Source organism: Saccoglossus kowalevskii, chromosome 3 (assembly GCF_978046115.1).
Source record: "Saccoglossus kowalevskii chromosome 3, keSacKowa6.1, whole genome shotgun sequence".
In the NCBI taxonomy this organism is placed as follows: Eukaryota; Metazoa; Hemichordata; class Enteropneusta; family Harrimaniidae; genus Saccoglossus; species Saccoglossus kowalevskii.
The window spans coordinates 41,765,981-41,783,979 of NC_140643.1; the positions used below are offsets into that span (position 1 = coordinate 41,765,981).

At 35.0% G+C, this 17,999-nt stretch overlaps 1 protein-coding gene across 1 annotated transcript in view; it reads right to left on the reverse strand.

Moving 5' to 3' along the window:
* LOC102806067 (inositol 1,4,5-trisphosphate receptor-like) overlaps window positions 1-17,999 on the reverse strand; it is a 160,623-nt gene that overhangs the window by 100,782 nt on the left and 41,842 nt on the right. The window contains exons 5-14 of the mRNA XM_085497225.1: window positions 15,455-15,613; window positions 14,159-14,257; window positions 9,053-9,136; window positions 6,243-6,389; window positions 5,772-5,867; window positions 4,872-5,032; window positions 3,826-3,925; window positions 3,140-3,300; window positions 2,864-3,005; window positions 2,601-2,759 (exon numbers count right to left, since the gene is read on the reverse strand). Coding sequence (XP_085353351.1) covers window positions 2,601-2,759; window positions 2,864-3,005; window positions 3,140-3,300; window positions 3,826-3,925; window positions 4,872-5,032; window positions 5,772-5,867; window positions 6,243-6,389; window positions 9,053-9,136; window positions 14,159-14,257; window positions 15,455-15,613 — 1,308 coding nt within the window. The remainder of the gene's footprint in view (window positions 1-2,600; window positions 2,760-2,863; window positions 3,006-3,139; window positions 3,301-3,825; window positions 3,926-4,871; window positions 5,033-5,771; window positions 5,868-6,242; window positions 6,390-9,052; window positions 9,137-14,158; window positions 14,258-15,454; window positions 15,614-17,999) is intronic.

Consider the following 17,999-nt stretch of genomic DNA (forward strand, 5'->3'; position numbering starts at 1 on the left):
CATCATATAATGGAAATACTTTACCCGCCACAGTGTTATTTGATGAAGGGGCCGACCGTAGCTTTGTTACTCAAGGGTTCGCCAACAAATTACGCGCTAACGTTCATTCATCAGAAGTTCTCAATCTCAAGGCGTTTAGCAACCCGCGTACCGGATATAAAACCATCCCGCGTACTACATTGAATTTACATAAACGTGATGGTACCACCGCTCCTATTGACTTGCTTTACGTCAACGAAATATCCGATGATCTGATGAACAATGTCACCGCGGACATTTTACAACTGCCGTACCTTCGAGAATTGGAACTAGCACATCCCATTTCAAGCGAACCAACGATAACAATTGATATTCTCATAGGAGTCGACAAATACTGGGATTTCGTTGGTGACCACATAATTCGTGGTCCAGGGCCTACAGCTGTTTCATCGCCGTTCGGCTACCTGCTTTCCGGACCAACACCCACTGGTGAACCTCGATCATCACGAGTGCAAACTTTCCACATCACCGCGTTGCCTTCAACCCAGGACCAACTAGAAGCAAACGTTACATCGTATTGGGATTTGGAAGCCATCGGTATACGTGACGCGATAACCACTTCGGACGAACTCACTAACAATCAAGAGCAGTATAAACAATACACTGACAATTATTTATCACAACAAGATGGCAGATTCATCGCTAAACTACCATGGAAGGCGAATCACAACCCTCTGCCTACAAACTACAAGTCGGCAGAGAAACGTACACGTAACATGATCCACAAATTACCACGTGATATTGTCAGTATTTACGATAAGGTAATTTCTGACCAACTAAATCGTGGATTCTTTGAAGAAGTCAACAACGACAACCCATCCGTCGGTCACTACCTGCCTCATCGTTCGGTAAAACGTAACAGTGTCACCACACCGATACATGCAGTACCCGATGATGCAACGAACATTCCGAGCAATCACCGCGTGTTAAACCGCCGCTATCAACACATTGCTTCACTCCAACGCACTTTCTGGAAACGCTGGTCGGCGGAGTATCTTACCGCTCTTCGAGAAAGACACCTACTCACCACGAAAGGCGTGACAAATAACACAGTCAAAGTCGGTGATATCGTGTTAATTCACGATGATATTCGGAAACGAATCAATTGGCAAATGGCCAAAATAACGCGACTGTTTCCAGGCAAAGACGGTATTGTTCGTGTAGTCGAGCTCAAGACGCGACATGGGATGACAAATCAGGCCATCACAAAACTATATCCGTTGGAATTAAATGCCGGCGTCCCGACGAACACGCCTCCGCTCAACGATGGGGATATCCCCAGAAGTCATGTGCACGACTCCAGTCCCAGTTCAAAGAATCGAACGCTTCTTACACAACGCAAATCGAATCACGCAGACACTTCCCGTTTTCAACGAAAGCAGCGAAAGGCTTCTGTGTTGGCTAACAAACGCATTAATATGCTTATTAACAAAGACCTCGTCTAAGGACATAAATGAGACTTTATATAGAAAACAACACTTTCTTCAAACTTTATTGACTCTTTAGTTATGTGACTAATCAGTCTCATTTGTCAACAAGTAATGTATAACTATTGTAAGCATTGCCTTATCGTACAATGACTATCTGCTGACATTATTATTATTATAGTTCTAGTAATAATTTTAGTATTTTCTTTTCAGCATTTTTTGATTTATTCTAGTATTTAAATAACATTCATATCGTCCACATATGCCTTGTATCGTACAAGAGTATCTTCTCCGCCCCCGGGAGTATATCGTTATTACCATGTGGATACATATATTTTTCATGTTATTTAACCATAACTTCGCTTCTTTTTATCAGATTTACTTCATTGTTGTATGTAATTATCAGTGTTTATTATCTCCAGTTATGTTGTCAAGATTGAGTAGTTGTAATCAAAGTTTCTATAGTTTTATGCTGTTTTCGTGACGCAAAGAAACACACTTTGGCCTGTATTCAGCCATTTCTATCAGTTTACATAAGTGTATTCTCCCTGATTGGCTCAATTAAAACAACCAATCATATTAATTGACGCCAAGGATTAAAATTCTAAGGTGTGAATCCACCCTTGTCTTTAAATTGACAAAGAGTGTTAATTAAGACAGACTTCATCCTTTGTACTCCAAGTGATACATTGTTCCAAATCGTCCTAGCGTATGTATATAGTTTTCAACTAGCTCTATCTCATTGCTGTACAACTGAATAAATGCGTGTTCACCATTAGAACATTGCACACTGGTATACTGTCTACTGCTTGATGTATCTACAGTCTATCTGGTGAGATTTAAAGATCCTATACTGTTTGTGGCAGTTTTCCCCCACAATTTTCAAATGTTGACTGCATGTTGTGATGCCAGCAATTTAAAATATGTTTGTTTGATGTGAGCATGGATCTTTATTGTATATCATCATACAAACTAGATACATACGGTACTACGAGATTTGGTGGTAAATGTGATAAAACCCAACAAAAAATTAATTTGTGAGTGAACACAGGAGATTTATAATCAAATTCTTGTATGCAGTCAGAAAATGAATGAATTGGGAAATGCCATGAAAACACAATGTGCATATCTTACTTGGTTTTTCCTATAATCTTGTTGAGATAATCTGATAATCCGATATGATAATCTAAACATGTGTCTGAGTGGTGCATGTCTTTGATCTGATAACTCATCCATTGTTAATACTGGTCCTTCACCGCCTTCATTGAAAGGTGCTTTAAGTAGTTTGAACACCTAAACAGATAAAGAGAACATGCATTTTACATTAAATTACAGCACACTGAATGATTCTTCAGGTAGCAACAGGAGTGAACAAGTTATTGATACACAGAACTTACGTTTTTAAGTATATCTTGTTCTCTAAGTAGTTTTTGTCGATCTCTGTTTGGATTTGTTATGACGACTGAGAGTGGGTCAGCTCCATTATTGGGCGCTTCAGCCACAAAGAATATAAGATCTGTTAATAACTGAGTAACAAATCTGTGAAAACAAAGATGAAAAAGTCAACAATATTACTCCCATTCCATGAGTTGCAAACAAAATTACTTATCCTCATATAAATCACAATCAATCTACTGAATTATTGAAATGCTCACAATCAATTTTAGACAAACCTTCTTTCATTCTGCGTGATAGATGATTTCTCCATCTTAGATGAAATTGATCCAAGCACTTTACTAGCATCATTAGCAAAGTCTAAATCTCGGACTTCACTGGCTGCAACTGGTACAATAGCAAAGGCTTCTTTGTCCTCTCTGATAGCTGCTGTGCCAATCTAATTATCAGTAGACAAAACAGTGTCAAATTAAATTATTTGAACCAGACATAAATAGATAGACATATTTAAAGCAATACAGTAATCATACAGGGCATGTTTGAATTTTTTGTAAACAATAAATGTATTTTACACCTGTTGTATGGGACCCACATCAACACAGCTTGACTGTGACACTTTAATCAATAATAGACAAAGAAAAGATTTATATATTGTTGGCCATAGTGATTAATACACAAACAAGAATTCAGCTACTGTATTTACTCTATTAGAAGCGCATCTCTAATAAAAGTGCAAATAAACCAAAAATTATTGCATGTCAGATCAATAAACTACCGGGGGTATAGAGCACTCTCATAAGCATATGTGGTACATACAGAGCAAGTAAAGTACTAACTTTACTAAATAGTTGAGTGCTGTAGTGATAACCCAAATGAGAGAATAGGTGCACATTAACAATTATAATTTAAAAGTTATATCAACAGTTAGTAAATGTGTATGTAAAAAAAAAATTCACTTTTTTACCTTCAGCATAACAGTTTTTTCTTCTCCTTTATCACAAGCTATCTGTGTACTATGTACCCATGTATTTGTACATAGATGACGAAGCCTCACATATGAATTTCTGATGGAAAAAATAACCTGCATTATTATACATCTAACATTGCAAACAATAAAATTTACTGTTTTGTATAAAGTTGTATAAACATTCATTCTGAACTGTATCTGTTCAACACTCATTCAAATGTTGCCTTTATGGGATAAACTATGTCACCTATATTGACATATTCAAGGTCATGATGTCATGTTTCCTTTATTAACATTGGATGCACAAGTGCTAATGAAGTTTTCTCGTAAATGCAATGAAATACACTTTTTATATGCATATTTGTAATAAATGTCATCTATGCCCGGTAAAACACCCTGGGCTTATACTCGGGGATGCCATCAACTCGTTAAATGTCTAAAAACAGAGGGGTGGGCTTATACTCAGGAGAGGGCTTATACTTGGGGAAGTACGGTATTTGTAAACAGCTGAGAACCGGTTACAAAATGCCAGAAATGCTTGATTTTGATGAATTCCCAGCACAGAAATCGCCGCCATTTGGCCATCTTGAAACAAATTGATGTGCACATGTATAATATTATGTATGTATGATGTATGTGTGAAGTTTGAACGTAATCCGTCCAGGCATGTCTAAGATATAGGTCCTGAAGCATGCACACACGGACACGCACACACAGAGGTCAATCCATAAGTCCCAGTTTTCCAATCGGGACTAATAATAAGGTTATCACAAAAATACACAAACAGTAAGACGTCCGCTATGCGGCGGTAGATACAATTAATTTACTATTTTTGTGAAAACTTTTGCTGAATTCTCGTAACAATCTCGTATTAGCAATCTATAATGGGGTAAGCTATGATGATGCTGTCAACGAGAAAAAAACATTGAAAATCTGTACACTATATTAATATAATTCAAAGAACACCAAAATAAGTTTTTTAGTTCTATCAGAGACAAATGTTGAATTTTAATAAGTTTTAAAGACGGTAGTGCTACCATTACCTTGGCACCAGAGAGTCACCACGTTGTAACGTTGTAGCATCTAATTCAAATATAGAAGCAATATCATGGCCATGGGGTACTGGTACTAGTTGATATACAACACTACCATGTGGACCACGCAACTTTTCCCGGGTTGTATCAACTTGAGGATCATGATCAACCTAAATAAAATAAATAAAAATAAATTGACTTGTTTAACTTTTCTTATTCATTATTCACTGATTATTCAGTGATATAAACTTTCTCTTTGGTACAGAGAAAACCAAATGTGCTTTATTTTTCCATATTTACCATACTGCCTCTATTGATTGAGTCAAGTTATAATTAAACGTTATTATTGTATACCAGTCAATGATCCAAAAAGATTGGTGTACGTTATGTCACACTTGACACACTGAACACCAAAGATGGCAGTAATGAAATTTGAATGTTTTGAAATTGTTCCCAGTTGTTAGAACAACAAGAGATGATTAAATGACTCCAGCAGGAGTACAATAAATGCGCCATTGTTCTCCCCTTCTTTCAAGCATAGCAGTTTTACCAAAATAAATACTCATACATTAATGATAATTAATATTTTAAAAAATGCAAATTATCCATAAAGCTGAGGATCATTGGTAAACCCCAAAACACATGCTGAGTGCAAGCAACCAACAAAGTTATGATGACAATGTTTTTGGTATTTAGCTGTAATGTTTAAGACTTCTCTTTCATATTTTTTGTATGAAACCGATGTTATTTTGGTCGTGGCTATGAAAGCCAAGTGCTATTATGACTGATGTCAAACAAAATTACTCAAACACATAAAGAAACAAGAAACTTAGATTTCAATGAAAAATTCAGGTATGATCTGTTTTCAATGAAATGTTTGCAATAATAAAGTGAAACGGTAATACTTACTTCAGCAGCAAGATATTGTCCAGTAGCCAAGTGTTTAAATCTAAATAAACTATTCCAATGTCCAGCACCACCTCTACAAGGATCATGGTGTACAACCTACAATTATAATGATACAACTACTTTAAGAATAATAAAATTAATGATTTAAACAATGGAAATAAAAGTTTGATAATTAATTAAAAACAAATCGTATTTATGCATAATATATAAGATTTTATTATTATCCAAAATTTGATCCTTTTAGAAATGTAAAAGTTTATAACACAGCTCATCTAAACAGAAAATGTTATTTTATTTTTCTATCAAGATTTGTTATCACAGTAATAATTAATACAGCAACAGGTATCATGGTCATGCTGCAAATGTAAACTTAAAATATACTTAAGGAAGCCTTAGCGTGGCACTTTCTTTAAATTTCTACACAAGTGCGCCCTCTACAGGCAGAATGTACAAAACATTGGGTTCACTCACCTCTACCTCCCATAATGCTTTAGAACTGGTTGCTGAAGTAGCACTCTGTCTAGCAGTAACTCTTAAGTAAACAAATGATTTCTTCTTGTAATCATCGCAGGTTAAAAACTTTTCTTGTTCAGCATGAAACAGCCTTACTACATCTCCCTGCATTGGTGGAACAAAACAAATATACATGTACAGTGAAATAGCAAATAAATGAATGTACAAGAATCTTCTTCATAGCAAGATCAAAGACTATGTGGTTTATTTTCAACCCCTGAAAAACACTTAATAGCTTGGTGAAAATCTCTACCATTGACTTCCATGATATGGAAGAAATGACTGGTTTAGCCCTCGAGGACATGTGATGGGTACATATGATCCTGGAAATGCTATAGATTTAACACTTTGGGTCAATTTACCTTGAAGAGAAAACATAACAAAATTCTAAAAGGTTTTCGTAAAAAAATATGCTGGCTTTTATGCAACTAGAAACTAAAATTATGCTGGTAATAGCGACTAGAAACTAAAAGCAAGGCGCAAACATCAATGTTTTTAATGGCTCACAGAGAAAACGGCTTTCATCAGAGACTACACAAACCATATTGTTTGTACCGGTACATATCGAGTGTAATATTGACATAGCTAGGTTGCTACGCTTGTGGTCAGAAATTACAAACATTAAGTTACCAAAACATGTCTATACAAGGCAGATTCATAAAATAAAATAACATCATAAAGTTTATAAATGTCAATAAAGCCATAAAGTTCTCTTTGACAAGTTAGCTTTTAACAGTTATTCATACCCCCCCCCCCCCCCCCCCAAATTATGTTAAGAGTTCTGGCACTATCAGAGTGAAAACAAATGAAAAGACAAATAATATCAGCATTCCTTGCCTATCATAGGCCATCAATGTTGATGCTCATTGATGAAGTACTTCAACTCTCATCTTTTTAAAGACTGCTTCAGCATCACCATAGTAAATGATCAGATGAGCATTTATATGCCCATTCAGACCTAACCTGTCTGTGATCCAGTAATGAGACAGTGGTTTAACAAATCTATCTGAGTAGAATAATAGTACATCACATAGATTTAACTAATCAATCAACTTCACAATCTCCACAACAGATGATACATGTGTAATATTATATGTTTACTTCACATGCCACAATGGGACGTAAATCAATGAATTTATCACTTTCTGCTGAAATACCAGTAAAATAGTACAGATACCTCAATATACTGGTACAATACAATATGGTACTCTGTATCCATTTAGAAATTAGTTAAATTTTGGTTTTACTGGTTTCGGATATTGTCACAATTATTATTACATTTCAACTCTGGTCTCGACGAGGCCTTCTTTTGAACCCAACTGATAAAGTGAATTATTTATTTGTTATCATCTCATAAAATAGTTCCAGGGCAGTAGTGCTATAAAAAGACAGCAAAGCCAGTGTCAACATTCCGCAACTTTTATCTTTGCATGTATACATTCAAGTCTGAACGATGTTATATGCAAAATGGTATCACGTATTTAAATAGTGGGATGAAACAATGGATGGAAGTGAAATAATTTTCAAATATTCATAAATGTGTGAGGCTGCATTCCATGGTTAATATAAATTATCTACAGAGTGAATATTTGTAAATACAGTGGAATGTCCACAACAGTCTGGAATTATTATTACTAATACTCTGCATACCCTCTGAGTGGACATCTGATAAAGCCATACACACAATACAGTTTTCTTAGGACTTACCATTAGAAATTGAAGGAGAGATGGAAGATTAGGAAAACAAAGATAAAAAGTGAAGAAAAACAATAATTTTTACAATATTTTCCGCCATCTTTCAACTCGGAATTTCTAATGCTCAACCTGTTTCAACTATAAAATGCAGATTTTTGCCAGTATGCTGTACACAAATCAAGAAGGATGTCTCATAAAACCGAGTGTCAAGCACATCTATTTTGATGTATTAGTGCAAGTACATATTCCAGTACGTGATTATCTGTTTATGTAGGCCACGCAACAATGTACAATGTATGACAGCCAAACTGGAGTTCAAGCTGTCAGTCATCAATGAAAAGCCATTGAATCCTACATTATATTGTCATTTGTCTATTTCAAGCTGTCAGTCATCAATGAAAAGCCATTGAATCCTACATTATATTGTCATTTGTCTATTTCAAGCTGTCAGTCATCAATGAAAAGCCATTGAATCCTACATTATATTGTCATTTGTCTATTTCAAGCTGTCAGTCATCAATGAAAAGCCATTGAATCCTACATTATATTGTCATTTGTCTATTTCAAGCTGTCAGTCATCAATGAAAAGCCATTGAATCCTACATTATATTGTCATTTGTCTATTTCAAGCTGTCAGTCATCAATGAAAAGCCATTGAATCCTACATTATATTGTCATTTGTCTATTTCAAGCTGTCAGTCATCAATGAAAAGCCATTGAATCCTACATTATATTGTCATTTGTCTATTTCAAGCTGTCAGTCATCAATGAAAAGCCATTGAATCCTACATTATATTGTCATTTGTCTATTTCAAGCTGTCAGTCATCAATGAAAAGCCATTGAATCCTACATTATATTGTCATTTGTCTATTTCAAGCTGTCAGTCATCAATGAAAAGCCATTGAATCCTACATTATATTGTCATTTGTCTATTTCTGTACAAAACAAAATCTACTGCTGTCTGAATACAATATCTACTTTATACAAGTGTTCATTTACAAATATTAATCACCATAGTTTTGACCCAATAATTCTGCCTAAAGATATTGTACTGCAATATTGTTATACCTACCCCTTTTAAAATCTCTTCTATGTCTTCTTTGTGTTCCATAAATAATGTAATTTTCCAGCATGTATTAGAATAGACTGCATTCACCTAGAAATATAACATTATTAATTAGCTAATTTGGCATAATTTGTAACATAAAATAAAGATAACAGCATTATTTTTTTTTATATTGCAATATTCATTTTTGTTAAAAACCAAGTTTTACATTATTGGGATATCCAATTTGTACATTCCATTTCATTGCATCATGAGGGAAATACATCTTATCATACAAATTGGCAAATATATTATTTAACTGGAATATCCTGACTATTTTCACAGTCCCTCAACACCCGGTTGGGAAACGCTATTGTTCTAAGGTGTTAATATCCCGACCGCTGGTAACAGTGCGCGTTATGCTTGTGGAGTGAAGCCGATGACGTCATAGCATCACGGCGTCTTTCTGAATTTGAATTGTCTTCCGTTCTGCTCCAGTGAATGATAGGGAATGAAACCTGTGCAGTACAGAGTGAAGATGAGATACTAAACTCCTGTACAAACTGAACTTTCAATGTATAAATGCCAAAGGTACATTATATAGAGCTTAACATACACACTCCAGAGCACTGACAAGATGATAAGACCCTGTACAAACAGAATTCCCAGCATAATCTATTTAGACATTGTATGTGTACAATAATGACAGCTACCTGCAGTTTAACTTGTGCTTGACATGTGCACTTGTTTTAAACCCTACTCAGTATTGGTATCCTGCAGAGGGTTCTTCCAACAAACTTCAAACGCACTGATATTTAATTACAATTTTATTTTTAAAACGGTATTTTACTTTTTAAACACCCCCTTTTTTTTTTCCATACCTCGGCACTCTAAGAGCTAATTACACTGTGTGGCTTATTGATAAATCTAATATAATTTGATGCAATAATTGGTAGTTGAAAGAATATATCACAATTCACCTGAGATCATTTGAAAAGCATTGTGGCCAATAGCATGGCAACAGCTCATAACACTGTCACCAGCTACTAGTGAATATACTTGCAATGCCTATATGTACATCTTTGATATACTGCGAGAAATAGTTGGTAATCATTTTAAATCAATTGGCAAGTCAAAAACCACGTGAAATTTATATAGAAAACAGAGTCAAAACCATCACACATTGTCGGACTATCAATATTATTCTAATGTCTAATTGGAAGAAATTGAATGGCATTCAAAAGTTAAATTGTTAAATTAGCATTAAATATAGACAATAATATTTCAATAATGACAAATAAAAGTGTGTAGAGCTCAGTTTGGCATAAAATATTAATTAATTAAGTGACAATTGATGACTGGCTCAAATAACAAAACATTATACAGTTTTGAACTGTGTTTAAAAAAATGAGATGCATCTTTTAAACCATACTTTTAAAAGAACTAATGGCAATCAAGACAACATGTCATGCACATATTTAAAGAAAGCATGTTATTACATGTACTAATTAAGGTAGAGATGCAGTTTTTTTGGCTTGCTTTTTAATTGAGTAATTAGACAATGAAGATGGTATTATATATCCAACATGTTATATATTTTCTGAAAGCTTATTATACAAACTTTGTAAAACTTGTCTTTATTTTAAATATCCAGAAGGTGTTTTTGATTTTGGGTCAAAAATATGCTTTTTTGGGCAAAAGTGGTTCAAACAAAATTAGCTTAAAAACTTCAAGTCCGTTTGTGGGTAAAAATTACATCACTGGATACCTTGGTATACGACTAATTCAAATGTGTCCACTCATCTCTCTAACGGCTTTCAAAGTCGCACAGCATGACCTCAAAGTTCACTCTTTTCTATTTTTGCATAATTTAAATATCTATATTAATTGCAGACTTGTTATTTTTGTTCTACTCGCCGTAATAAACTGTCCGGATGCATTTTGAAGGGAGAGCATCTTGTCAATAATGTGTGAAAATTTCAAGGCAAATGGCCAAAGCGTCTATCAGCTATTTTAATTTAAAACCCAAGAATTCACCAAAAATAGAAGACGAGAAAAAGGCTCATTTGCATATTTGCGCATTAAACCGGGAATTACTCTTTGTCATACTTCGTCAGACTTTCTAGACTATTGAAATTGAAAGTTAACGTATAGACATAGACATTTGATGTAAAATCGTTGAACCAGAACAACTGCTCTTCAATATATAAATCAGAAACACGTCATTTGTACCAGTGTTTTGATGGGGTCGGTAAAAACATGTGGCAATGCCCAGTAAATGTGACGTCATCTCATGAATTATTAAACAGGGGGCGGTCCTAAGAAGGTAACCTTCTATCACGACCAAAACATCATGACTTCTCTTCCATGTATTTTCAATAAAAAATCTACGAATATTTCAGAGCCTATGGTTTACAGTGAAGAGTACAAAGTGGGATATTAAATTATTTATCCTCGATGATTTTTATGTAGTATTGAAAACCAACTCCAGGAAGCGAGCGCACAATAATGAATAATCGCGTAACCCTAGAATCAAAACGCGAGGCACAGAAGTTTTGTTCAGCGTTTCCAATTCCATTTTCCCCACTGCAACATATTTGTTAAAAGAAATATTTGAATTCTGTTCGTTTTTTAAGGAGGCAATTTGTTTTCCGATTTCGGTACGCACTATTCAGGGATTTTCTAAGACAGTCGCAGACAATCAGCTTATGGATGTACGTACAAAACATGCTGTTGTACTACTGATGACGGTCGCCTGCAAGAAGAGAGCTCCAGCACCTGTACCGAAAAAGTTCTCAAATTTAGACCGGTTTTAAATAATTAGTGTTGGAAATCTGACATATTTTTAGAGTGCAAAATTAAGGTGCATTTCCGAGTGGCCGAATTTTTTCAGAATGGAAATCAGCAAATGAAAAAAATGGGGATGCTAGACAGTGTGCTTCGTTAGTTTAAAAAACAAGCAGCCTATCGGCTGAGATAGCTCCGCTGTTAGAAATGCACATTTCAATTAAAGAACTGAAGACATCATCAGAAAATGAACAATATGTATAGTATCAAAGCAATCGGACTTACAGTTTTTAACAAGAAGTCGAAAATATCACTTTCTACCAAAAATGACCAAAATATTCACCAAAATTAGAGAATTGAAGATATCATCACGAAATGAACAAATCTGAGAAAGGTCTACATGTAGTATCTATATATGTAATATCAAAGCAACTGAACTTTTGGTTTTTAACAAGAAGTCGAAAATATCACTTTTTACCAAATATGACAAAAATATTCACCAAAATTATAGAATCCAAGATATCATCACGAAATGAACAAATCTGAGAAAGGTCTACATGTAGTATCTAAATATGTAATATCAAAGCAATTGAACTATTGGTTTTTAACAAGAAGTCGAAAATATCACTTTTTACCAAAAATTACAAAAATATTCACCAAAATTAGAGAATTGAAGACATCATCACAAAATGAACAAATCTGAGAGAGGTCCACATGTAGTACCGATATATGTAGTATCAAAGCAATTGGACTTGCGGTTTTTAACAAGAAGTCGAAAATATCACTTTTTACCAAAAATGATAAAAATATTCACCAAAATTAGAGAATTGAAGATATCAACATGAAATGAACAAACCTAAGAGAGGTCTACCCAAGGTACATATACACCAAGTATCAAAGCATTCAGGCTTGTAGTTTTCAAGAAGAAGTCGAAAAAGTAAAACATTGATACGGACGACGACGACGACGGACAATCACTCATATGATAAGCTCCGCTCGACAAAGTCGACAGCGGAGCTAAAAATGAAATGTCCGTCAAATTGACGTAAACTTCCCCATGTTTCACGGCAAAAGCAAAGGTCGTGACCGAGTTGTAGGCTAAAAAATCAAAATCAAAACAAAGTCATCAATCAGTAAGTATTATGACAAGGAAAACAAAACATCAGACGCGAGGAAGAGGTCAGCATAAAACTAATAGGTCAAAAGGGTTGTTAATGTATCAAGTCACCTCTCTCTGTGATTTTTTTTACATGGAAATTATTTGCTTGTTTTCAATTAATTTTAGCGTTCCTCTGCAATTTATTTTAGCATTGTCAGTTATTTGCTTCGTTGAATTAAACGGAGTTTGTCCGGTTAAGAACAAAGCTGTCTCGCACTACCTAGTAAAACTTGCGAATGATCGAAGATACCCATTGGACAAAAGATACATGAAAGTTTGTATCTCCCCGACCCAGTGCAATATATCCGGTTAGAATCAAAGCTCACGTGTTCCTTATTTGAGGGACCAGATTCTGCCGTAAATTCGGGATGGGATTTAGAGAAAAATAAAATGGGACTTTTAAGGTGTAATTTGGCATCATTTTTCGGACATTTCAATCATTCCTGACGCCTAAAATAGAGTCTAAGTTTTACCGTAGTTTTACGCCTATTCAAGAGTATGGTGTTCATTGTGACTGGCGTGAATGGGTAAGCTTCGTTTCGACAATGAGCTGTTATCACCGTAAACAATGTTAAATTATTCTCCACATGCTCAGTTTATTTTTTGAAAACAATTATTTAAAAATAAAATCTCTCAGTCAATCAGAAACTCGGATTCACGCCTTCAGGGAAAGTCACGTTTGGACGCTCACATCAGGTTTGTTTTTCGTTTGGCGGTCTGATGCATCTTCTTTCTACCTCTCTTTCTTTTCACACAACGCTTAATGTAATGATAAAAATTAGGAAAAAATGACGAGGAAATATGATGTTTGGTTTGCTTGCGAGCGAGAACTGATTTGAGAATAATTGCACATGCGCGTGATTGAATGAACCATGACCCATACAATCTTGATTTGCATATTTTCAATCAAAGATCCTGTTATTTGCTTACTCATGCAAATTAGGCAATTGGACATAAACATTGCCACGTGTGAGTGTTTTTTATTTTTATCCAGAAAATAACTAGCAATTTTAATGGTGTTCCAATAAGAATTCATTGGTCAAATTTTCACAGAATGTTCTTTAGATAAAAATCTATATAAAAAACTATTTTTGATTGAAAATGCAGAGAAATTTAGTCATCAAAAAAGAGCATTGTTTTTTGCCTAAAAAACAAAATTTTTACCTCTTTTTACAAATATATCTTACCTCTTTGCATCCCGGGTTATCTATGAGTTCATAGTTACTAGCATGTAGAGGCTGTCCAGCATTCACCGGGTTTAATACTACTTTATCACCAACAACCACCTATATTCAATACAAAACAATAATATATTTATAGTAAATAACAAATGTAATCAATATTTTTCCTTGCTAGACTGATGTGTAACCTCATACAGGAATCCTGATAAAATTCAAAACTGTTGATTTAGCAATATTAAGGATTGTTCCTGTTTCTGTGAATTTAATTACCTAACGTTTTTTAGGTGCATGTGCTGCAAGTTACAGAGCATGTACCTCAGCAAATAATTAAGCTAAGGCATTTTCGATTATATCTCAAATGTGAATATTTGTGGTGTATTTTAAGTGTAACTGGACCTGAAGTGGGAATTTGTTAATACTCTAAATATCCAAACATATAAGGTAGTAATAAAAGTGAGCACTTTAATATGTAACTTTGTTTTACTCTTAAAGGTTGTGTAACTGTTCTTATGTTTTGAAATTATTTAAAAATATGTAACTGAAGTATAAATTTACAAAGAAAGATTGTGGCAAGTGTTACCACAGTGTGGAATCTGATATGTTACTGCAAGAATATCATCCTATATATAAATACTACCACATATGCTTTATTGGAAGCACACCTTTATAGAAAGTATCAGGTTTTGTAGTTACTAGGCAACCATGTAAAGTGATGCTATACCAGCTACAGTTTTGCAGTTGTGTTGAAGTATCAGATAAACCTGTCAGCAAACAAGCTGCTCTCTGATTGGTCTAACTTTTAGGTGTTAGGGTTGAGTAGCCAATCAGGTACAATCTTTTAAATATCTTTGCACTGACTCTGTATTGTATGGAACATATTTATTTGCTATTTTAAGCATCAAGGCTTGACAGGTTTGAAATATTTATAGTATGCAGTCAATCAGTGATGTAGCTAATCAGAGCAAAGTCATCTATTGAAGTGCATGCTAAAGTATATGGAAGATATATTTTTAGGTATCGAAGGTGAATGCTAAAGCTAAGTCATTGGTTACATAAACTGATTTGACTAAGCACACACACTAGCTACTATGAGGACAGTAATAAACTAAATTAACCATATTCTGAACAAAATACAGTGAATATATGAAATAAAAGAAGGAATTGAAAGATCTATATGTGTACAGACAAAATTTGAACAGTTGAGAGAAAGCCCAACTTGATATACACATATAATGAACTAAAAATTACAATACAATATATTGTTTTCACTCATATATGCATTAGATTTAATAAGTTACTTACATTATCACCAGTAGATCTCAGTTTATAAAATGGTTGTATATAAAACCAGGATCCTTCATTTCCTGATGCATCTAAGGTCACTCGCATCGCGTTCTTTTCTAATAATGCTGGAAGACGTTTATTCACTGTTAAATATTTATTACTCTTCAAATGAAGGAGCTGTGAAGAAAATGTTTAACAATTATTCAGAAAAACTGAACACCCATGTGGAAAAACTGTGAACATGGTATGGAAGATTGTGAGCACTGAACACATATTGGGAAACATGAACATCCATATAGGAAGAATATGAACACATGTGGAATATCATGAACACCAAAATGAGAACACTGCGAACACAAAAGGGTTATGAACACCCATGTGGGAAGACTGTATTTGTATACATTATAGGAGAGTGTGAATACCCCCTTCCCCCACTAAATCAGACAAACATACATAAAGACTTTATATCAGACTGAACATACATGGAGACTGAACATTCCCCATATCAGACTGAACATACATCTTCATGAACACTGACTAAACACCCAATATCAAACTGAACATACATGGAGACTGAACACTCCCCATATCAGACTGAACATACATCTTCATGAACACTGACTGAACACCCACATATCAAACTGAACATACATGGAGACTGAACACTCCACATATCAGACTGAACATACATCTTCATGAACACTGACTGAACACCCACATATCAGACTGAACATACATCTTCATGAACACTGACTGAACACCCACATATCAAACTGAACATACATGGAGACTGAACATTCCCCATATCAGACTGAACATACATCTTCATGAACACTGACTAAACACCCAATATCAAACTGAACATACATGGAGACTGAACACTCCCCATATCAGACTGAACATACATCTTCATGAACACTGACTGAACACCCACATATCAAACTGAACATTTATGGAGACTGAACACTCCACATATCAGACTGAACATACATCTTCATGAACACTGACTGAACACCCACATATCAGACTGAACATACATCTTCATGAACACTGACTGAACACCCACATATCAAACTGAACATACATGGAGACTGAACATTCCCCATATCAGACTGAACATACATCTTCATGAACACTGACTAAACACCCAATATCAAACTGAACATACATGGAGACTGAACACTCCCCATATCAGACTGAACATACGTTTTCATGAACACTGACTGAACACCCACATATCAAACTGAACATACATAGAGACTGAACACTCCCCATATCAGACTGAACATACATCTTCATGAACACTGACTGAACACCCACATATCAAACTGAACATACATGGAGACTGAACACTCCCCATATCAGACTGAACATACATCTTCATGAACACTGACTGAACACCCACATATCAAACTGAACATACATGGAGACTGAACACTCCCCATATCAGACTGAACATACATCTTCATGAACACTGACTGAACACCCACATATCAAACTGAACATACATGGAGACTGAACACTCCCCATATCAGACTGAACATACATCTTCATGAACACTGACTGAACACCCACATATCAAACTGAACATACATGGAGACTGAACACTCCCCATATCAGACTGAACATACATCTTCATGAACACTGACTGAACACCCACATATCAAACTGAACATACATGGAGAATGAACACTCCCCATATCAGACTGAACATACATCTTCATGAACACTGACTGAACACCCACATATCAAACTGAACATACATGGAGAATGAACACTCCCCATATCAGACTGAACATACATCTTCATGAACACTGACTAAACACCCAATATCAAACTGAACATACATGGAGACTGAACACTCCCCATATCAGACTGAACATACATCTTCATGAACACTGACTGAACACCCACATATCAAACTGAACATACATGGAGACTGAACACTCCCCATATCAGACTGAACATACATCTTCATGAATACTGACTAAACAACCCCCATATCATACATGAAGAATGAACAATATATAAGACTGAACATGCATTGAGACTGTGAACACCCCCCATATCAGGCAAACGCACATGATGACTGAACAACCCCCCCCCCCCCAATCAGACTGAACATACATCTTCATGAACACTGACTAAACACCCCCATATCATACATGAAGAATGAACAACAATATATAAGACTGAACATACATTGAGACTGTGACACAGTAAACATGCATTGAGGGCCATTGAACACATGCAATGCTATGCTGACAGTTTGCGTATGTATATTGTGTTATACAATGTATGCAGATAAAACTATTCAGACTGTTCAGGTAACAGAAAAAGAATAGTTAAAAAATTAATCTGTGATTCAGACATTCTCTAAAAGTTACTAAGCATACTACTATAAGAACCTATATATCATCTGAAAGCTTAGATGAATCAGCGGTGCATACGCCATACCAATCAATGTTTATCTATGAGATTTTCGTGAAAAACAATTTCACTATTGTTATTTTTGACTATTCCAACTATGTAATACTTTCAGTCATGCAAATGACCTGTGAAT